The sequence below is a fragment of the Lepisma saccharinum genome, chromosome 1 (genome assembly GCF_977018435.1).
Source record: "Lepisma saccharinum chromosome 1, izLepSacc3.1, whole genome shotgun sequence".
In the NCBI taxonomy this organism is placed as follows: domain Eukaryota; kingdom Metazoa; phylum Arthropoda; class Insecta; order Zygentoma; family Lepismatidae; genus Lepisma; species Lepisma saccharinum.
The window spans coordinates 71034012-71059030 of NC_139229.1; the positions used below are offsets into that span (position 1 = coordinate 71034012).

General features: G+C 37.4%; 1 protein-coding gene across 1 annotated transcript in view; it reads left to right on the top strand.

Moving 5' to 3' along the window:
* Positions 1–25019, top strand: part of LOC145979028 (pancreatic triacylglycerol lipase-like) — a 35609-nt gene that overhangs the window by 5340 nt on the left and 5250 nt on the right. Inside the window, exons 2-6 of the mRNA XM_083112125.1 lie at positions 2994–3107; positions 8075–8337; positions 11137–11377; positions 21386–21616; positions 22524–22775. Coding sequence (XP_082968251.1) covers positions 2994–3107; positions 8075–8337; positions 11137–11377; positions 21386–21616; positions 22524–22775 — 1101 coding nt within the window. The remainder of the gene's footprint in view (positions 1–2993; positions 3108–8074; positions 8338–11136; positions 11378–21385; positions 21617–22523; positions 22776–25019) is intronic.

The window sequence follows — 25019 nt, forward strand, 5'->3', positions numbered from 1 at the left end:
AGACTTCATAGTTGTATTTATCCTGCATTCTTGTAGTACAGTGGGATCCATGAGTATTACCATGCAAATTGTCCATGACTATTTTCATTCATTTCTCCTCTTACATCCTATTATTTTTAAGCGATGGATTTTTATGTATGCTGATGCAGAAGTTGTCAACAGCTTGTTTTGAGTTTTCTTTTAATTCTTGAAGCTCTTATTGGGTCAAATAAAGTGCACAAACATGGTGCTGGACGATTTGCACGGTAATACTCATGCATCCCACTGTACTTCTATTGTGCATATATTGCTATTGGTGTAGATTTCTAAATAGTCTCTTGAAAGAGAGAGAGTTGGGGAGAAAGCATGCAATACTTACAAACGCACACAGTTCACTCTTTGTGTGTGCTTTCGACATTATCCTTAGTAAAGTACTATATATAAAATCAAGGATAATTGCGTAAGTTTTTTTCTTAAAACAAAAACTCTCGGAATTTTTAAATTTTTTTAGAACAAGGTTGTTTTTGGGAGAAATCCCCCTGCCCTCTAAAAAGTTTGCATTCTGCCCCAAAACATCTCATTGGACAACGAGTTTGTATAGCCACAGACAATTCTGAATTGCAATGATCACATTGATACTCAATGAGATTGTTTCAACCCTGACTGTATAGCGGGAATCATGAATATTATTAAGCAAATTATCCATCATCATGCTCATGCACTTTGTTTTTACCCAATGAGAGCTTGAAGAATTTAAACAAAATGCCAAACATGTTGCTGAAAGCCTGTGCAACAACATAGTAAAAAAACATATTCTTTACAATACGTAGGATGCAAGAGAAAAATTAATTAAAATAGTCACGGACAATTTACCAAGAAATACTTGTGCATCACACTGTACGTACATAAGGATAAATCGATATATATCTCCAGAAAATAAACTCCTAATTACGATAATGGCCCCGCAAGCAGTTGTTTTTTGTATGTTAAAAACCTTCTTACTGCAACGCCCTCCAACAAATTCTCTTTCTACGTATATGCGCCCTCTTCTTGGTGGGCTTTGAACCACCCCGGTCCCCCAGTGCATGGACGTAACTTGAATCTTAACTTGGGGGGGATTGCAGAATTAAACTTTCGGCTTAACTTTGAGGAGAAGGGGGCAAAATCAGAAAGTTTTCTAACCTATAAAGATAACGTCCAGCATTATTTTGATAAATAACTGTTACATTTAAGAAATTATAAAAAATACTTTTCTCCTCGGGTTAACTAAAAATTATTTAAAGGTTAAGTAAAAAAAAATACCATTAACACTTAAATTTTAATGAACCTGAAATTTGGGGGGTCAGCAATTAACCCTCATTCCACCAGCAAGTTACGCTTATGTCCCAGTGGCACAACTATTATTTTTTACATTCTCTTCTTAAAGGAGAATAAAACTAGATACGCACTATTTTCTCTCTTGATTCAGACACATTTATTCGCTTTCGATAAATTGCTGCACGATATCCTTATTGCGGTATGTCCTATTAGTTACGTTACTGGCCGCTTGATGTCGCTAAAGACGCAGTAAAAGAGACGGGAGACTTGCGAACCGAATGCCACCTACTGGTAAAGAAAGGAACCAACTCGTTATTCGAAAATATTACGTTATTGAATGAATGAACGATTTGTTGTTTTATGTCTACTTTATGCACAATAAGGCTAATCGGGACTGGACCTACAGTTTAATGTGGGATCCGAACAACTATGTGCCTCCACCGGGAATCGAACCCGGAACCCCTTGATTACAAGGCGACGACGCTACCACTGCGCCAATGGGGAGGCCTATATTACGTTATTGAAGATATGTCTGGCGGTGTTTAAAGAAGTAAATTAATTGATAGTAATTTGATTTGTAATGATTGACATATAGTAATTTCACAGAAGTAAACGTAACCACCAAATTGTGAGCAGATTTAAATGGGTTGAATAACATTGTTTTCCAGCAGATTTCACGCAAGCACTTTGTTCACTAGAAATTACGAGAGAGGGGTCCATCAAATGTTTCCCCTCCACTGCGTCAACCGATCCAAAAGATCAAAATTTTCTTACCGCTTAAGCATACATATTTCTTCTTCATTCGAAGCAGGACCTAAAAAAAATAATCATTCATTGGAACAAGCATCGACTCCGTAGTGCTACATTGATCCTAATTGAATGGTTGAAATGAAAATGGATGTGTCAGCACTTAGGCTATTTGCACCCGTCACATTATACGAAGCCAATTCCCTTACCGTAACTAAGGTCAAAATTTGCCTCTGAGGAATGAAATCCCTTTACCCAGGTAAAACACTGAGGCTGTAAAGGGACACTCAGCACATATGACAACACACAACGTCACAGAGGATTATAATGCCTGTAGGTCCAGCCGCCAGAGCGTCGTCGGTCTGGGCTGTACTACGTGGAAGTGAGGTTGACATTTGGGATGCCTTCACAGAAGGTCACTCACATCCCACATTGGTACTTGATTTCATATTGTTGTAACTAGTGTGTGTTATCCGTCTTAATGTAATATTGCTAATAAAATCCGTGTTTTTTAGACAATCCAGCACTAATTTTCAGGCAAGTAGTATCAGTGACTTTACCGTATGTATAAAAGTAAAAATTCAGGTAAGTTTAATACAGTGGTTCCCAAAGTATGCGCCACGGCGTCCTGGGCGTACTGGGGCGCTGCGAAATGTTCTAACATTTTCACCGAAATGACACTTGTTCCAATGTATGTGCTTATTTATTACTTTTTATATGTAGAATGTTCCTGAGTTTGAAATATGTGTTTATTTTTTAACTTGAGCAAGCAACCTAACCACATTAACTGAGCGTTGCAAGTGTTTGGGAACCCCTGAAATAATAATTAAACTTTTATTTATTTATTTAGAAACTCCAAATTTTACATACGAATGGTATTTTCTATTACCCAGTGTTTGGTGGTATCCTCTAAATTGGGTGATTTCAAACTCCAACCCTCTCTTTTCCAGGTTTAGTATGTCTTCTTCGTTATGAATTCCGGAAAGCTTTCGTTCGCGTCAAGAACTATGCATATCCAGATCCAGCAGACTTACCATCTTTCCTAACCAGCGAAGTTTGTTATGGTAAGTTCTATACTGCACTTAAAATATTCACATATATAAGAATTAACAAGTACCCTCCGCCCACAGAATGAAAAGACCTTTCCAATACTGTATTGGTTAGCTGACGCCTTGTAATTAAGAAAACCCGGGTTTGAAATATATATATATATATATATATTAAACTAACTAACTCTCTAGCCTTCTTAAACCCGAAGGTTCATCACTGCAGCAACACAGGCCTTCCATCTGTCCCTATCTTGAGCAAGATCTATATACTCTTTTCCATCCCTACCGATTTCCTTTAGGTCCATCTGAACATTGTCCCTCCATCTTCGTCTTGGCCTTCCTACAGGTCTCTTACCATCAGGTTTCCCAACAAGAATCCTTTAAACTCCTCTTTCCTCTCCCATTCGTGCCACATGGCCTGCCCACCTAAGTCTTCTTGATTTAATTATTCTAATAATATCTGGACATGAATACAAATTATGTACTTCTAAATTATGTAACCTTCTCCACTCACCTGTCTCCTCATCCCTTTTAGGTCCAAAGATTTTTCTAAGGATCTTATTTTCAAATACTCTAAATTTATGTTCCTCTTTCAATGTAAGGGACCAAGTTTCGCAGCCATATAATACTACAGGCAAAATTACGGTTTTGTATATTTTAACTTTTAGTTTCTTAGATATTAAACGAGAAGACAAAAGTTTATGAAGAGAGAAGCATTTCCTGCATTTAGCCTACTTTTTATTTCCTCTTTAATATCATTTTCACTTGTTAATATTACTCCTAAGTATTTGAATTTGGAAACTGGTTCAAACGAATTGTTATCAATAATTAGAGTTTGATTATTACCTAACACTTGGTTTCAGCCTGTAAGCATATATTTAGTTTTCTCTTTGTTAACTTCCAAACCTAACTCTTGAGCAGTTTTGAAAAATATTTTTTAATTGTATTATATCATCCCCTAATAAGTCTACATCATCTGCATATGCTAACAACTGAGTCACACCATTTAATTTTAGTCCCTTGTTAGTTTCTTTTACCTTCCTAACAGCATATTCTAAGGCAAAATTAAAGAGCAATGGATATAATGCATCTCCTTGTTTTAACCCATCATGAATTGTAAATTTGTCAGACACTTTAATACCCACACGAATTTTACTTTCTGTTTCACTGGTGCATACTTTTATCATACAGTAGAGCGTCGATTATCCGAAGTAATTGGGGGACATGGGTGTTCGGAAAACTGGTTTGTTCGGATAATCGAACTGTACATGTTTATTTGCCAAAAAGAAGTACTGTACAGTAAATTTATTCATAAAAACAGGCATCTCTTTAAGTATTACAAAGTAACGTACAAAGGCAACTTTAGTAGGAATATATAGTATGTGGTACAGTTTATTAAACAAAAATATGTACATATTACATACGCATTTTGCATGAACAATACATACACCGACAGAAGTGTGCTGATTGTTGAAACACAGCGACTGGCGGCTTGGCCGGTCAGCAGCGCCTTATGAAGGCCCCATTAGAAGCAATGTTCCGCCAGCGGTGGCTCAGTGCGGCGACTACTGTGGGAAACTTGGTTTGGGAGTGAGGGGGATGATGGACGGTAGGGTGGGAGAGTAACAGGTGCGAGCGAGTACACAGTTCGGTTAAGCGGTCGTTCGGTTGACCGACGTTCGGATAATCGACGCTCTACTGTACTAACAATCTTCTTAGGTATTCCAAACTCTACTAATATATTATATAATTTATCTATTTTGACCGAATCATATACTTTTTTGAAATCAATGAATAGCTGATGGACATTTTGATTATATTCCCACTTTTTTCCAAGTGCCTGTCTGATGTGAAGAATTTGATCTGTAGTTGATCTGTTACGTTTAAATCCACATTGATAATCACCTATAATTTCATTAGCATATGGGGTTAGTCTTGTTAAAAGAATGTTAGATAATATTTTATATGTTGTGGAGCTTAGAGAAATTCGACGGTAATTATTGCAGTTCATTTTATCACCTTTCTTAAACACAGGAACAATTAAGGATTCTTTCCAATGTTGAGGGATTTCTTCTTTATGCCATATTAAACAAATTAATTTATGAATTTGACATATTAACGAATTTCCACCATATTTAATTAACTCAGCTGGTATTAAATCAATGTCAGGTGCTTTGTTATTCTTCAGCCTTTTAATAGCATCTTTAACTTCAGTCAAGTTAGGTTCTGGAACTAAAGGTTCTGCTGTGTGTACTTCATTTACTTCTGATTTATCTCCTACATGAACATTTAAAAGGTCATAAAAGTAGTTCTTCCATCTATTTAGAATATCACTTGGGTCAGCTAGAAAATCACCATCTTTATCTTTTATCAAGTTTATTTTAGGTTTCAACCCCTTTCTAAACTCATTTACACCTTTATTTAAATCTCTGATATTTTTGTTTTTGCTGTTTGTTTCAATTTCGTTAATTTTGCTTTTCAAGTAATCTCATTATTTACTTCTAAACGTGCAGTTAACTTCTCTCTTTATTCTATTATAATTGCTTAGATTTCTATCATCAGAGTTATGTAATCACTTAAGTCTAGCCTGATTTCTTATTTCTATTAGATTATGACATTCATTATTAAACCATGATTTACTTTTTCTTGGTTTATGGTATCCTATACTTGCTTTAGCTGCTGATTCTATTGCATTACGTATGTGCTCCCAATTCTTATTTACGTCTGTTTCATTTATATTTTCATCATCATTTAAATCCTGCAAAACATCAAATCTATTTGACAGTTTAATTTGGTAATCTTTCTTAATTCTTTCATCAGCAAATTTTCCTGTATTAAATTTTATAACTTTTAGATTTTGTTGCTTATGACTTATCACTGCGGGTCTTTCTCTTAATTTAGCAATTATGAAATAATGGTCACTGGCACAGTCAGCATTTCTATGTGTACGAACGTCAATTATACTAGTATGCCTTCTCTTATAAATGAGAATATGATCTATCTGATTATTAGTTTTACCATCTGGAGAAGACCAGGTATATTTATGGATATCTTTATGTTTAAAAGTGGTACTTTTCACAATTAAATTCTTTGAGGTTGCAAAAGTAATCAATCTTATACCATTATCATTACTTAATTCATGAAGACTTTCTATACCAGTCGTGGGTTTAAATGTCTCTTCTTTGCCAATCTGTGCATTACAGTCACCTAACAAAATTTGCATATCATACTGGGAAAATTTATCAAAGACCTGTTCTAATTTTGCATAAAAATCATCTTTAGTATTATAATCTTTATCTTCCTTTGGTGCATGTATATGTTTATTATAATAATTTTACACCACCTACCCTGTAAAACTGCATATGATATCCTATCATTAATAAATTCTACTGTTTTAAGAGCCGAGATAATTCTATTATTTATGGAAAAGCCTGTTCCAAAATTATGATTTTCAGTACCACCATAAAAAAAAGTATAATTTTTAGTTATACAATTCCCTTCTCCTGGCCATCTAACTTCCTGGACAGCTACTACATCTAATTTATACTTAACTATCTCATTAACTGTACACTGAAATGCCCCAGGCCGGTAAAGGCTCAGAACATTCCACGTGACTAATTGAATATCCTTATTCCTAATGTAGATCTTATCCTTAGTCCAGGGACCTCCCAACGTAGTCCCCACCCGGAGATCCGAACGGGGGACTATTTTACCTTGGGAAGATCCATGCCCTCATATTGCTGTTTCTTGACATGTCCTTTTACAGTGCAGAGTTGACAGCTCTACGCCTAACCCCCAATATGAATGGAGGACCGCACCTGTCGTTGGTCAGCGGAACCCTCAGATCTAGATGGGAGGATCACATTGTAGTCCACCAACCATTGTGTGTGTGTATGTGTGTGTGTGCGTGTGTGTGCACAGTGGATCCGATCCCTCTTGACGACCTCCGTGGCGGAGTGGTTAGCACATCGCGCTAAGACGCCAGGGGTCCCGGGTTCGAATCCCGGCCTGGGTATGGTTGTTTGTGAGTGTCCATTCATCAATTTCATCATATCATCACTCATCCCCATCTTCACAAATTAGCCAAAAGTGGCACAAAAAGAGAAGTAAAATAAAGCAAATCAATCAATCGGATCCTACTTTTAGGCTGTAGGTCCAACCCCGATTAGCCTGTCTGAGAATGAAGTAGGGATGGCGAAATCCGGTTAAAATGTTATCAGATATCGGACAATTTTCTAGCCGGATTTCAAACATTACATCCGATTTATCTGGATACTTAGATTATCCTAATTTTGGATTTTGTGCCCATTCCTAGTATGGAGTGGGCTTGAATTTTGAAACCAAATGAAGAGTCACTACAAAACAGAACTGATACGTCTCACTTCATTGTGTTCTAGGCTCGGATTAAAGGGGGTATTGGGGGCTCAAGCCCCGGCCCTTCATTTGCAGAAAGGTGTCCACTGAGTAAATTACTTTCAAAAGAGCCCTAAATGGGTGAAAATTAGCCTATGAAATGTGGTAAATGCATAAAAATAACAAACCTCCTGATATTACTTGCCATAAAAGTTTTACAGATGTTATATAAAGTGGCGCTAACTTATATGGGACCATGGGGCTCGATCCCACCCAATAATTTGTGTTGTTGTTATATTATCATTTTTATTATCATCATTACTGTTATTATATTTGTCATCGTGTTTCGGGGCGGATTGCTTGTGAAATTTAAATTATTTTTTTAAAAAAAGGGGGGAATGGAATGTAGGCTGAAAAACTAGTCAAGAAACGGACCAGAAGGAATAATTTTTTTAAAAAAGGGAAAAATGGGAAATGTGGGCTGAAAAAGGGGGAAAAGGGAAATCAAAACCATGTAATATTGTTGGTGGAAAATAATTATCAACCCTGTTCTTGCTTATTCCATGATCCGTGTTGAAAAAAAGGAATTCCATTTGAAATCCCATCTCTACTTATTATGTCTCCTACAGGTGACCTGGGTTGCTTCTCCACCGAGGGCACATTTGCCCACACAGGCTACCTCCCCGATTCCCCAAGCTCCATAGGAACGAGGTTCTGGTTGTATACGAAGAAGAACCCGGATGATGCAGACGAGATCATGTACAACGCGCCCGCCAGTCTAGCAGCATCCCGCTTCGACCCCAAGAGACCCACCAAGGTCATCGTCCACGAGTTTGGGGGCAACGGCAACTCCTCCTGGGTCAGGAAGGTCAGAGACAGGTTTCTTCTCCAGGTGAGATTCTGCGGTTGAAATCTTAGCCTAGTCAGAACTTTTGGCGTGTAATGGATTTTATAGCAGTAGCCTATCGGTTTTTGCATGATTTAGCGGTTTCAAAACCCTGTCCATTATGCATGTGTATTCAGGTGATTTATTTGAAAAACGATTCCTCTTGTAGCACCAGGGTTATTATAGGTCCAGAAACCCATAAATTCCCATATCTTCTATTGGGTTCCGCAACAGAACCAGAACCTCTTTCCTCGCACAATTTAAATTCGGTCCAAGTTGCGTATTGTTTCATTTCAATAGAAACTTGGACCCTATTTAAACTGATAAAAAAAAGGTTCCCCGACGTATTTAAAATGATCCGGAAAAAGTTTCCTGGACCGAATTTAAATTGATCTGGAATAAAGTTTCCTGGACCGAATTGAAATACTTTAAATATAAAAGGGTTCTTTACGGTCCAGAACCCATTTACGCTTGCTACTTTTCTCTCCTGGACCGGAATTGAATGTATTTAAAATCCCTGCATCTTTAACCCTGACGTAATACACCAATGCATGCGCTAGAATCGTAATGGTGGATAGTACGTACAACGGGAGAAGTATTGCTCTGCAAATTGTCCATGAGTATTTATATTATCTTCTCTTCTTGCATCCTACGTGTTTTTAAGGACTGGAGTTTTACGTAAGTTGTGTGCACAGGTTGTCAACTGTTTGTTCGGGGTTGTGTTTCAATTGTGCTGTTCATCGCCAAACTTTTCCGGTGGCGGCGCTACGTGGAAAAGTAAATGATATCACATGAAAAAAGTCAGTTATTAAAAACAACTATAAAAATAAAAGTACAGTCGCGTGGAATTATTATGCATTATTCCTTACCGGATTCACAACAATATGTCACTTAAATTGTGAAAATTGCAAGTGACGTAAAAAAAGTGCTGTGCAATTTTTAAGGCTTTTTTGAGTTCCGATATCTTTTCTGTTATTGACAATCGTCTTTTCAAAAGTCTTATTTTTACAGCGCTGATTATTCAACTATCATGTTCAGACATCATTTCCTAGGTTAAGATTATATTAAACTTGCAATTTAATGTAATAGCAGCACGTTCGGCATTAAATTCCCCATGTACTTAAATGGGAGAACAATTGCCGATCAAAAGCGTGGGGACACAATAGGGCTGCTGCCACCTACAATAGTTTGCTTTGACCAGGCCCATTCTTAAATTCCTCATTCCGTAAAAGAAGGACAATGAACATAATGATGGACAATTTGCTTGGTAATACGTACGCATCCCAGTGTACATAGCTGCCTTCTAATGGGGGGCATACACAAAAATAGACTATATTTCTTGTATTTAAAACTTTCTTCTCTCAAAAATTGCTATCGGAGGTCATTTCACTCAGAATTTTCCTCAAGTTTTTCACTGCTTCTATTTGAAAATGGTGATTTTCTCATCATTTTGGAGGGGGCTGTAGCTCCATCGGTCCCCTCTGCGTACTCCAGTGTCTTAGCACATAAGTACGTTTTTGATGAAACGTTTAGGAGCGAGCAAACTCTCCCTTAATCAGACATTAATTTGTAGTATTAAAAAATGTTACAGTTAACGTTGTTGAAACCTAACTACCGAAGCTGAAAGTTCTCATGTTCCAGTAGCGCCCTTATAATAATTGGGAGAGGATTTTAAGGTGCAAAATTATGGTCGGAAATGGAAAAGAAAGGTTCTGAAAATGTTTTCAAAAAGATGCAAAATAAGGTGCTGAAAAAATGCCTTTATTCAACGCTCTCTTTTTCTGCGCCTTCTGTATATAATGCGCGCGGACCGCAGAGAGAACTGTGTATATAATGAGCGCGGACCGCGTAGAGAACTGTGGTTCTGCCGAATAGGTTTTGTTGAAGTTTTTGTTTTCTCTCGTGGGTTTTTGCTGTATTATCTTGGTAACTATTGGGGCTGCAGTGATTATAATTACACCATTTTATAGCTCTTGTTCTGCTCTACAAAATGAGACTATGGGATTTTATGTAGCTGCTCAAGAAGAATGAAAATTATTTATTTCTCTGTCCAATTTTTTAAGAAAACATGAAAGAAATGGAAGGAAAAAGGTGCTGAAGCATCAAAGAGGGTTAAAAATTGGATAAATGTGCTAATTTCACGAAAAGGTGTCAAAACGTGCAACAAAGTGTGTTCATTTTACTTGATTCCATGTCCTAATATACGTATCTCAAATGATCGTATGAAAGCAGCTATATTTTTGGAAAGGTGCTGCACCTTAAAATCCCTTCCCTACGACTGATATGAAATTATATGTCTCTTACGGGCGTCAGTGCACTCCCTTTATTTATCTTCCTGTCTCTACCCGGTGGAGGCTCATAGTGGTTCCGATCCCACTTTAAACTTTAGGTCCAGTCCCAATGAGCCTTTCTGTGAATAAAATGGACTTAAAAACAAAAGTCAATCAATCAGTCTCTTCCTCCCCCCCCCCAACCACACACACATTCTATATTTTAGTGCGCAAGTATATATAGTAAGGCCAGTGAACTAAAAGAGAAACTAATGTAATATTACACATTCATTGATTTTACATGCAATTTCCGCCAAAGCATGATAGATCATGTAAATGCCTGTGTCATTCATTCTCATAGCCAACCGTAATAAAGATAATACAAAAGAAACTCTGAGCTTACAAAGTAAATACCCTCCTTTTTCTAAGCAAACGCATTTGGTCTTTCTTGTGCCAAGTTATGTGCATGATATAGAAGTTCGAATAATTGATGTTTTACTGTATACAATTTTCAAAATTTGCTTCCTTCCTTCAGAGCGACGTCAACGTTTTAACGGTGGACTACCGAGACGGTGCTGCATATCCTGACGGTTGGCAATGCACCGCTAACACAGAGGTGGTTGCCCGACAGTTGGCAATCCTGCTGCAGCACATGATGAAGCTGGGGAACGAACCAGGGACCATGCACCTGGTTGGTTTTAGCTTGGGAAGCCAGGTTGTCGGACTCACCGGTTCTAGAACCCAGTTCCTCGGGTTTAAGGTCGGTATGATCACAGGTGAGTTTCCTTTTCGATAATAAATTTTGATTATTCAAGTGAGGGCAGAATGGGATGAAATGGTAAGAAGGGGGAATACGACGTGAGTTTTTGTAACATATGTCACGGCTCTTAAAAACTATTGACCACAGGGGCGACGTCATTGGGGGTGCAAAGGGAAGCTTGCACACCCCTTAATCCTCCTCCGCGCTCCCTTTTTAAAGCCTATTTTCAATAGAAAACACTATCAACTCATGTAGTGTCATCTTATGTTATTGAAACCATGTCGTCAGATTGAGTCGTCACCGCCTTGTAATCAAGGAGTCCCGGGTTCGATTCTCGGTGGAAGCCAAGGTGATTCGGATCCCCCTTTAAACTGTAGGTCCAGTCCCGATTAGCCTTTCTGTGCATAAAGTGGACTTAAAACAACAATTCAATCAATCAATCAACCAACCAACTCGTCAGATTGAGCGTCGAATGTTAGGTGTTGAAGTAAGACACCTTTTTTGCATACAACAGACATGCTATTGTTCCTAATTTGAAACAAAATCTGCATTTTCTTTCCTGTGTACATGTGATTGCTTGTTGTGGTTAAAATGAGCAAAAATGAAGCAAGTTAAGAAAAGTTTTCAGTTTCCTTGGGCTATTTTCAAAGACACCTTTAAAGTTAATCGGTATTTCATACAGTTTTCACGTTTTCTTTATTTTCAACATCGCACAGCCTCAGCACCCCTAGCATTGATATATGCCCTGGTGGGGATGCTAAGGTAAGGCTCAGCACATTCACAATCTCTGCCATTTGTGAAGGTGATGTAATTAGGACCACGATCAGGCTCGCTTTATAATCCAGCGTTGCCCCCAGGTACTCATTTTCTAGAGGCTGGGTGTACCCCAGAGCCGCTCTATGGAGGAATATTTGAGGGGGGAAAAGGACCACCTGAAAAATTTTACTCCGGAAAGCGCACCCGGGTCTCCCGCGTGGCGACGCGCTATCGACTGAACCACCGCTGATCATAGATTAAACTAACTTTAAACTCCATTAAAGGTTACCGAAAACGTATTATATTTGCAGTTCATTACTTAATTCCTTGTTGAATGAATCTTGGATAACAGCTACCCATGAAAATGGTTGTTGCAAAACAAGGCATTGTTACATCCAAAGAAAACTGGAACTTACAAGAAAAATTAAAAGTGATGATTACCTCTGTCTTTTCTTGGAATCCATCTACTCTTGACACGTGTAAGAGAGTTCCCTACAAATGACAAATGACCCACATTAAAAAAAAAAAGTTAGCTCTTCTCAGAAGTGAATATGAAAGTGAATCAACTTTTCAATTGCACTCGCTACTCCGAACTCCTGCACATGTGCTTTGTGCGGTGAGGTCCAGGGGCGTGACGAAGAGTATCATCCTCGTACGCTGACCGAATGCAAACCATATAATTTTATACACTCTTTCTTGTTGCAACTAAACATACGTCTGAAACGAAGAATACCACGTCACCTATATTATCTGGAGACTTTATGTACCATTCTCGTATCCAACCCTCTAAATATACGTCGTTAATATTTTTTTCATCTGTTTACGTACAACCTAAATGGTAATATTAGATTACCAACTGGGATGGCAAAGCTTTAGATATGACAGTGATAAATAGAAGAATACACCTACACTTTATATATTCTACGATTCACAAATGACCCACATTAAAAAAAAAAGTTAGCTCTTCTTTACGATTCACTTGTTATTTATGTTCAAAATGTACTCAAACAACTATTGAATTTTTCTGTACTTTTATCTGACATAACATCGCATAAACACTTAGACGTGCCTTTGAAAAATATGCAAATTTCGATTTAGTAGGTTCTGAATCACTAAACTTTGATAGATGCTGCCACCTGTTGAGAGTTATACAAAATGTAACCAAGAAATTTGTTTGGGGGTTCACAGAACACCTGTGTGTCTCATTGACGCAAGCAGGGGAGGCTCGAGATAAAATTTGCGGCCGGGTGAGGTCGATTTTTAGCGCCCCCTACTTTTCACCTTCTTTCAATAAAAAGAAATGACAATCTTATATATTTAATGTATTAATGAACATTTATTTGCTGGTTTAAAAGCCAGAGGCCTTACTTTGAAGTCTTCGGTAGAGTTATATTAAATCAGCTCATTATTCATCTTCATCGTCATCGTCGTCATGATCGGTACACGACATTGGCGTACGCAGGGTGGAGCTGATGGGGCAACATGCTATCCCGAAGTTTTGAAGAAAACTAAAATTTCAATTGAAACCAGTGAAGAACTCAAGTCGTAAGAGTACCCTTTTTTTATTTGAAGGACTTTTAAAATGAAGTTTGAAGATGGTAATTACCAGTGACGGCGCCTGCCTGAAATAAGTGAGGGAGCTAAAGATTTCGGAATCAAATTCTGGGGGGCTAACTTATACCAGCTAAAAGATATTTACGTAAAACGTTTCTACGATATATTTTCACCAGTGACATATTTTACAGTTAGATCCAAAGATAAATCACTGCATTTTGTTCCATCACACAGAAAAGTACTTTTAGGCACGGATCTTTCATGCCAAGTAAAATGCAATAATTCTATTGTTGTCTCTTCCAAAGCGATTTTTGAGTGGAATAATATCACAGATATACTAATTGCCATTCATATAAACAGTACAAAATACGTCATAAAAGCTATGGATAAACATATAAATATGTATAAACTTAACACGATTTATATGTAAAGAGTTTGAGTATTTTGCTAAAATGAGAAAATGAACCACATCAAGAAATACGATAAGATACGTATATTTTCATGAGCAGCTACAACCTTGTTTAAATCCAAAGATTTTGCAAGCTCTTTCTCAAAGAGAGAATACATAGAACACTCAACCTCTCGTTACAAATTCGATTACGAAAATACCACCTGATTTGCAGCAAACACCCGTTGATGGGTATCTATGTACATTTCAATAACACAAAGCTTGTAAAGTTCGTAAAAGGCAGTTTTTAATGTTTCAACCATTGCAAGGAGGTGCTGAAGGGTCTTTATCTTTAGTCCCTTTCTACCTCATAGTGTGCCATAACTCTAAATTGTCCGAATCACAACAGGGAGCTGCAAAAGATTGTAGATTTTCGTGCTTCAGAAAAGTGGCATTAACTTAATAAAGTAAGCATGAAATAAACCACACCATCCTTGAATATAAAATGTGTTAATGATATTATATACTCTGTTGTAATGATGAAATATCTTACGTTTTCTTGTTCAACGACTGAAATTCAGAACTTGGGGCTAAAAATGTGGAGGATACAAGAAATACCGTCAACATAGGAGGTGCCACTCTCAAGGAACAAAAATGTTTTCACCTCCATTAGGAGACAGATATATTGACATAACATCAATTAATATAGTTGTAACCCTTGCTCTGAGCATTTTGATTAGTGAAAATATTATAATTTTATTTCAGAATATGTTATGCATAAATACTGATCCGAATTGGATCAAAGATTGATTCTCCTGCACAGATACCACTATGACGGTACTGCAGAAATTGCTTTCTAACCTCACAATGATAATTAATTAACATGTAGGACTAAGAGTACGAGCAATAAAATTGCCCAAGCATGCTGATTTTCGCACCGTATTGCAATGATTAGTTGATTGTCCACAATATGCACAGAGACCTACAGTTTCTAGTAAAATCCCAACCGAACCACTTAATGAAATGTTATACCTTAACCGGGGATGGAAGCCAGGACCCCTTGATATCAGGTTTACTGCTAGACTATCGGGGCTGGGAACACAATTTTAATGTTAGCATTTAAGAATCAGGTAGTTTGTGTACTCTTTGATTCTTTAACATCGTATTTTTTCCCTCTCGAATATTTGCAGCGATAAGAATAGATAGATATAACGACGAAAACAATGAGAGAACATCGCTAACACTCGTGCAATTGCCGTTTCCCCAATGAGAAATTAACAAACAGAAAAGAAATATAACGTTTCTTTAGATTTTGAACGTCGCCCTACTTATTAATGTAAAAAATATGCCAGCAATCAAAAAACAATCTCACAGTCATTGAATACGTTCACCTACCAGACAGGCATCAGATTTCGTAGCAAATTTGGCGACTCGATTGGCCAATTACTTAGTATAAAATAAATGATCAGTGACCACTGTTATTCAGGCATATCTGCAGCTGTTCCCCCTTATTTAATTTTACAACACATCATAAATAAGGTAACCTTCATCTAACCGAACTAGAAAATGCATTTGAACATTGTACTTGCCTCAATGGAGGTTTTATAATGGAAAATGTAAAGTTCCACTTTTTTTAAGTTTTCGATCTAAATGCATCTACCGTATTACAAAAATCTAGGCGGGCTACAGTTTTGGGAAACACCAGTTTTGGGGGGCTTCAGCCCCCTGTACACCCCCTGTAGCGCCGTCCCTGGTAATTACTTAATATTTTATTGTGTATCCCAATTGTAACATCCATTTTTACAATTCCAATCCCATTTTTTGGTTGGGGCGGGAATTTTTTTTAAATCCCGACCTTCAGGACGGGAAGAATTCGCAATTCTCCGACCAAGTCGGGAAATTTTCGGGACGGGAAATGTTAAAAATTTACCGATGCTGGGGAAATCATAAATTTTACACGTAATTTTCCCTTAAGCTTTTTTTCTGAAATTTCTTAAACAAAAGTGGCCGCGGTGGCTCAGTCGGTAACGCGTCTTCTGACTACCATGCTCAAGGTCCCGGGTTCGATCCCCGGCCGGTTCAAATCCGGGAACTTTTCTAACAGTGAAAGCGGCCCCGGCGCCCACCCAGCGTCGAATAACATGGGTACCTGGGGGAAACCCTGGGGGGTAAAGGCGGTTAGGGGCGTGATGCTTATCACATCACCCCCACTCACGACCGGATCAAGAAAGTGTGGGGCGTTACCCCCACACCCCCTATACGCCTTCATGGCGTTGTGATATGCACAGGGGAACACTTTACCTTTTTAAAGCTAACAATTTCTGAGAAGTGTCAAGACACTTACAATGCAAAAAAGCATCAAGAATTAACCACTTTCAATAATGACCATTTGGAAGTTCCCGACTTTTCGGGATCCCGAGCACTCGCAAAACACCGAATGGTCATTTTAAAAAGTCGTTAATTCTCGAAGTTTTCTGCATTGTAAATGTCTGGAACTTCTCGGAAAATTTTAGTTTTTATTCCAGAAATGCAAAAACAATCACTTAAGGTGAAAACAACGTGCAGAATTCGAGATTTCCAGAGCTTCGGGAAATTTCGAACATTTTCCATCCCGAAAATTTCCGAGAAATTGCGAGTTTTTCCCGTCCCGAATGTCGGGATTTGAAAACTTCCAGTCCAGATTCCGTCCCCACCAAAAGAAAAAAAAATTGTCCCGCACAACCCTCCTAACTGATGACTCAGTCGGGAAGTGATCTTATCTTGTTCAGCTCCCAGATGCTAGGTGAGCATTGCTTGAATATTTAACGCGCCCCGAGTGATATGATGATTCTTATGTGTGGAAGCAATCTCTATGCAGCATATTTGCTACGGTCGATGCTATACTCTTCCCAAAAAAGAGGAAGACATTCACCGATTTCTAAGAAATCCGCCCGAACGCCGGGCAGACACCTAAAAAGGAGGACATGTCCGGATAAAAGACGACATCTTGTCACCCTAACTTATAGCTCAATGTTTTTTTAAAATTTACTTCTGCACGATCTCCTTGCCATCTAAACATAATAATTGTATGCTATTAATGATTATCATTATTAACGCGTGACGTAACGTGAGAAGCGAATTACGTAATGGCTAACAGATAAGAGAAAGAGATATGGCGAGACGACTACGAGCAGAATACCTTGCTTTCTCAGTTAGTGCACGGACAATAAAGATTCTAGATAAAAATTACTATAACAATGTAAGCAAAAACTGTCCCTCAAAGACCATAAAATGTGGTCCATTGTCTTTTTCCCTTTCTCATTTAAATATAGCAATAAATGAAAAAGGGTTGATGACCGGATCTCATAGATAACCTTTTTGTTCTTAATTGCTGGTAATTTCAGTTTTATGGGTGTTCTTGTCTTTCAAATTAGAAGAATATAGTTGCTTTATTTCTTTTCCATGCTTCGGTGAACTCGTTGGTGAGGAGTGTCGCAAGAACTCTTGCCTTCTAAAATTGTCTTCGAGGGTGTTTTCAGCTCTTCGAATTTGAAATTTGAACATTTGAACAGAGTGTTCAAATACTACAAACTATTGATCATCTCATAATATTCTAATGTCTTTCCTCTTTACAATGAGCCCAAGCACGCTACTGTATCTTCATTCGTTCCCGAGATATACTTAATTGAATGTCTGTGGAAAAATTAGTGTTTGAACACCTGTCATATAATGCGCAACAGTCCTATATTAGCAAAATTCTTTCACAAGTGTGGATTTCGGAGCAGAGGAAAGGTGTGTATCGTCTGTATGTGTGACTATGAGGGTCAACTCCTGCCTAATTTGGCATGGAATGACCAACATATACATGCAAGCATGTGTGTGTGTGTCAGTCTGGCCAATGTGTTTGAGGTTAGCAGTTAATACATTAATTCAATTCAGTGTTAATTATAGGGGTGTCAGGGGTGTCATAACTCTCTTTTATGTTTCTTGTTAACAGCTGGTTACCCATGGAAGAAACAGAAAGGGTAATCCATTGTTACGGGCGGGACACGCGGACTACATTTTTTATATTATAGTAACTATTCTACTGATAGTTAAGCAACCTTTTTTTTTCAGTTTCTGTGCAATGAAATATGAAACTAAACACTGGTGATTAGACATAACTACTCTTAAAATACTTTCCCAGATGGTTAGCTATAAGTGAACCATTTTGTGTCACGGGTGGGATAGACGAAACACTCCCTCTTTACTTAAGAAATGTATTTAAATTTCTGTGAATTCGTAACAACCTATAAAATCATTGGCAAAATTAAGTACAAAGAACTCCAAATCCTAGACATTTAGCCATCACTTTTCCAGACAGGAAATATCTAAAACCATCTGAGGAATGCCTTGTTAGAGCTTCCTTGATCGCCATCGTTGTAAACAGATGTAAACAATTGCAATCAAGGAAGAGACTGCAGGTAACTGATTCGATATTATTTAGTAAATTCGATCGGAATAAATGTCTGGGGTGAGTGGTCAGATACAAGCATTGCGAAGAGACAGGCAGAAGTACGATTTGGGGATGGACGTGTTGGAGCGAGTCGCGAGTCTGACTATTTTGTACAGTCACGACCATAACCATCCTTCGCAGAACTTCAGCTGCCATACAGAAACGGGTATACCGTTTTCCTTTAGCCATGCAGAACCAGTCTTTAGGAATTTAAACTCAAATGTTGTGTTGCCATTCATTTAAGTGTATCATTGAGGCGGTCTATGGAAATTAGGCATATAGGTACTATATGCCCTTTTTCCAGATAACAGTTTATTTGATGTCCAGAAGTGTGAAGAATAAATGCTGAAAATTTGAACACGATACGTCAAACACAGAGGTTGGTACAACTGTTTGTGTGCGCGCTTGCGGAGTTGATTTTCGGTTGGAGAAGCTCGTTTCTTGAGTTCCTGGCGTTTGTTTGCGCACCTAGACGTTAAGAACATCATGGAGTGTGGAAGCGGTGGTGAATATAGTGAATTTTCTGGTAAGAAAACATATATTCAGCGGAAGAATAAGAAAAGGGAAGAAATTAAGCAGAAGAAAGTGCGTGGAGAGGACTATGTAAATTCAAGTGGTAAAAGCGGCAGGAAGAAATTCAGTTACTGTACCAGTTGTTGCTCCACACAGTGTTGGAAACAGTTTTCTGTTGATGATCAAAAGGAATTGTTCGGCGTTTTCTACAGGGGGTGTAATAAGGAACTGCAAGACTCGTTTCTGGCAAACTGTATGCAAAGATGTAATGCAACAGCTGCAAAGAAGACAGTGAACCCAAAAAAGAATCGTCTGCACACATGGAACTATACGCTATCAGTGTCATGCCACTACATATACTTTCATTTCATGTCATTTATTTTCTGGCAGAATGTTTTTCAAATCAAGGAAGAAAAGAAAATACAAGACAATAAGCAGTATAAGGTGTATTTTCGTACATTCAAATACATATCGTTACTTCTATAGTATTTTGGATTACACTAACCCAGGTTTTTTACGTTTCATAATGTGTCTAATGGAAAAAGGGCACATAACATGTTTCTTTCAGAATGTAATTATAAACTCGATTTCTCACGTACCAAGCAAATATACATATATATACTGCTGGACAAAAAAAACCGGACACTTGCATTTTTTGTGATAACGCAATGGGTCGATAAAAGCTCTGGTACAAGGGCTAACTAAATGTTGCAGAAACTGAATTAAGTACGAATGCATAAACAAAGTCCGAGCCTATGAATGGTGCATATGGTACTACGTGATCTGCCGAACATTCTGTAATATACCTGCGAGCTGTTATTGCAATTCAGATGTCAAATATTAAAGTGTCCGGTTTTCATTGTCCAGCAGTATATATATTCCTTTAGAAGAAACCAAATTTATTTGTCAATTAATTGTTTCCTTCTACTATGCTTCAGTCTCTTTCAGTTCAACAATGAAAACTTTCTCGGCGATTTTCTGAAAATGCCATTTTCTCGTATATGTCCTTTTTCCATAGACCTCCTCAATTGTTACCTCCCGCACCTCACCATCAAGCTAACCATGAACAGCGAGTATGCCAATAGTCAGGATGAATGAGCTACATCACCCATGTGTTCGATCCCACATACCGTAGTGTATGTTACGAATTGTCAAATGATGAAAAATAAATTATTTAAGAAAAAGAGAGAAGAAAATTGACCTTTCAATATTCTAGTGGAGTTGAAGGTGGAATGTAACAGTTAATGAACAAATTAATGTTTCACGGGTGGGACACAACAAAAATTAAACGTAATTCAAAAAGTTAAAACAAACGAACAATATGTACAATACCTACTCCACTTACAAGATTTGACAAAGTAACAGCATTGTATTTAATTTTAAATATCGAGGTTCACGCACAGTGGCGGCGCCAGAATTATTCATCTGGGGGTGCTGAGGGGGTGCGGAATAAAATTTAGGGGGTGCAATGTTGAAAATAAAGAATACATGACAAATGCATGCATGTTTTAACAGTGGCGCAACCACGAATTTTTGTCTTGGGGCCGCAAGTACCAGGATAAACGTGCCAATAATAATAATAATAATATATTAGTAGTAGTAGCATAGTAGTAGTAACACTAGTAGTAGTAGTAATACTAGTAGTAGTATTATCAAAGACGTTATTATCCTCGTAAATCACGCGAAAAGGGGATAAGTCGGTGCTAAAACATTTGTGTTGGACACACTATATGAAATAGTTTTTAAACACGTTCAATTTTCCATTAGCTAATAATTGAAAACAAGCATAACAATCTGTATTTTTGAAAGACAGAAAATGCATGACAAATATAATTCCTTTTGTACATATGACATGTATAACTTTCATGAACAACATGTGTTTTACACATATGCAACATGGAGCGACGTAAAGAATAAGAAAATACATATGCAACATGTTAACACTAAATTGTGTACGTATTCAAAGTTTCTTTAAAACACACATATATAACAAATTATTTAAATGCATTACATAATCAATTCATCAACCTCATAACAAACCAACAGCAAAAATGATATAAATCTCTCAAATGTTACGTATGAAAATAAAAAGGCGGGGAAACCGATCAAATTCGAACAACTGACGTCCTGGTTTATTTAAAGGCACCAGGACTTAAGCGCATGCCCTCGAATGTACGCGGAAGGAGCCGGGCTTACTTCGTGGGTTCCCCCCTCGTTAATATGAATGACACTGTAAGAGTTAATGTTTTCAACATAGGATTAGATTAAGGGGTGCTGAAGGGGGTGCGCAAACACCCCTTTTATTTTTTAACATCTTCTGATGTCTGTTCGCTTTCTAGGTCTGGACCCACCCCATACCGTGCACTATGAGTATCTTAAGGGCCATGCGCACCATCTGGATGCTAGCGATGCAGACTTCGTGGAGATCATTCACACCAATGGCGAATCAATGTACACATGCGGACTGGGGACAACCGTGGCGACGGGACACGCCGACTATTTCCCGAACGGAGGAGTGTACCAACCCGGTTGCTCACACGTCGCAGTGGAGACAATCTTGTATCCATTCAGTAAGTACTTCGACAACGTTTGGATGAATTCTAACGGTAAACAGCTATAAACAGCAATAAAAAGTTAACTCAAATTATGCAGATCGCACATTTTTCAGTAACCTTGTTTTAAACACCCTGTACTTTTAAAAATAAAGTACAGGGTGTTGCAAAGTTTCTGGAACAGAGTTTCATTTTCCAATAGAAGTAACATTGAGTGGTTAACACAAGGGCCCCGGATTTATATCCCGGTCATGGGTGTTCTTCGCTAGTGTAGCTTCATCAATTTCATCATATCGTCACTCATCGTCGCGATTATCCAAAAGTGACAGAAAAGTGAAGATAAATAACATAAATCAAACTAATGAAGAAGTAACATCGTCAACAGTTACTTTACGACACTCAAATTGCTACTAGTTACTAATTATGCAGTTACAAGTAACAGTCACTTCTTTTTATGAATTCTAAATGAAACTAGGTAGCCATACTTTTAGAATTAAGCAATAGAGTTAGTTTTTTGCAACGTTATCAACAGTTACTTTAAAGTTATTTTATGACAGTTAAATTGTTAACTTGATAATTTGTAACTTGTGGAAAGAGCTAAATGTGACAATCTTGTATCCAATGATCTCTTATAGTTCTTGAATTTCAACTACAACACATTCTGCTTATTGTTCTGTATACGAAATACATAAATTAGTCGTAATAATGTTTATATTTTAATCATACAGGATACCTGTAAGTCGGTCTAAGGAACAAAAATCTCTGATTTTTCCAGATTTCTTACAAACTTTGGTTATAGGTCCCGGGTATATTGAATGCCCTAGGAACTGCACTAATTTAGGGCCGGACCTGATCGCACGTATCATTATATATTTCAGCAGGATAATGCTCGACACCACCTAACAAGTTTGTTCTACTTTTGTAGTGGAAGAAAACGCCGAAATACAATGCCACCACAGGAGAGCCGTGCATTTCTTCATGGAATCTTTGCTTCCTGGTTGTGAGTTCAAAGGGTTCTCCTGCCCTACGCTTAGGGACTTCAAAACCGATTTTCTCAAAGGGCCCGACTGCTTCTCCTGTTCCAATGGTGCCTGCGAATCCATTGGACACAAGCCGGAACATGTGGGCAACTCCAGGTCGCTGTATTTAGTGACACACGGCAGCGTACCCTTGTGTGGTAAGTGCATTATAAAAACTACCAACTAATTATCTAGCCTTCTTAAACCCGAAGGTTTAAGACCTTCCATCTGTCCCCATCCCGGGCAAGATCAATCCAATCTTTTCCATCCTTACCGATTTCCTTTAAGTTCATCTCAACGTTATCCCTCCATCTTCGTCTTGGTTTTCCTACTGGTCTCTTACCATCAGGTAAACTCTTCCTTCCTCTCCCATTCGTGCAACATGGCCTGTCCACCTAAATCTTCCCTTAATTACACAAACTGGTTGGCATGGAAACAATGTTAGTTATAAAAACACTACGAATACAAAAAAAAAAAAAAATGCAGCTGATCTGTAAGTCACCAAGTAGATAAATTTTTGTGTTGACTAAGTTCACTTTATGCACAGATAGGCTAATCAGAATTGGACCAACAGGTTAAAGTTGAATTTGAACCACTGTGCAATGTGCCCCCATCGGGTATCGAGGCGACAACGTTATACTACGCCATGGACAAGGGGGGAACCTAGTAGATAGGATTTATAGAAAAAATAAATCTAAGTAAATGTAAGGATACCGATTACTAAGGGTGAATTATTTAAAAAATCAACACCAAAATAATAATACTTCGGTTATTATGAGTCATTATACATATAATACATATATATATATATATATATATATATATATATATATGTGTGTGTGTGTGTGTGTGTGTGTGTGTGTGTGTGTGTGTGTGTGTGTGTGTGTGTGTACAGAGTGTTCATAAAGTCCCGGTACCATTACAAAAGAACATAGCTCGGAATGGTACTTTATGAACATATATATATATATAATAGTACATAATATAATGAATAGTTTATTATTATGATCATCTTCGAGCCAAATTTAAAGTAGAGTTGAGGAAAATTTAGAGAGTGTTAAGGGTTTTTATGTGTGTGTATGTGTGGAGTAAACATCGTACTCACTAACGTTTGTGTAAGTATTCATGAAAAGTAAGAAAAATTAAAGACGCTGGAAATTGAAATTTTGAAAGCTATATATAAATAATTGAGGTGGAAATCAGTATGTATATATATATATATATATATATATATATATATATATATATATATATATATATAAATAGATAGATAAAGTGCATTCACAATTTCAAGAATTATTAACGAACCGTGGTAGAAGAAATTCTCATTAATGTTCCCAATATACAGTAACTGATTGATTTTTATGGGATTGCCCGTTATCCTCAGAAGAATTAAAAATTCTTCAGTCATCGCACATAATATTCATTTGTCCAATTTATCAAACTGAAAATTTCCAAGAAATAACTGGAATTGTAACAGATGAGAATATTGCAAGTTATCCTACAAAGTTGCATATGTATTATAGTTTTCTCTAACTGGACTTTTTGTATTTTTTCCTAATAGAGTTTCTTTAGTTTTATAGGAAACCTCATAGATATGGATCATCACTATAATCTGGCTAACTGATCTCTAAGTGGCAGTTAAGAAAATTTTAGCCAAATCCATTAACAACGTTACCCGTATTTTTGTATAACTGACAGTACAAGAACAACGTACTTGTAAATATACAATACACAATATGTAATACGAATACTAGAACACAATACACTTTAAACAAAGCTGGGTTAACGTTCTCAGGTGTTCAGTTTGTCTATATCCTTAATCGTTTCATCTATCACACTACTATTTATACTCGGTAAGCTTCAGACTACTTGAGTACAAAAAGAAGTTGACTGACTTACCATAGGAAGAAATCTGAGATATCATCTTATTGTAATGTAACCTGAAACAAGAAAAGAGTATTCAAAGTAATATAATTGATTTTGAATTGAAATTCATATTGAAACAATACCCAGCAGAAATGTTTAAGCATCCCAAATGATTATGCAAGTTCAGCCATGCCAATATAAAGTCTAATCATTACATAAGACTCAACGAATTACTATCACATGTGAACATATTGCTTTATATCTTCGCCGACAAGTAGAAATCGTGCATGGGACGCAACCAATAAAATATCATATACCTACTTTCTCCTGAGATTCTCATTTTGTTTGTAGGTTGGTCAACATGTGTTCCCCGTTTTATTATAGTTGCATTTTCAAGCAATAAACCATTGCATGTACGTGTCTGCTTAGGGCTTGTGAAAGTATTCTGTTGGCTGTAATGCAATCATTATTATATCAATCCGTATCCATATTTATTTTAGGTCAAGTGAACGAAACTGTGTTTGATTATAAGT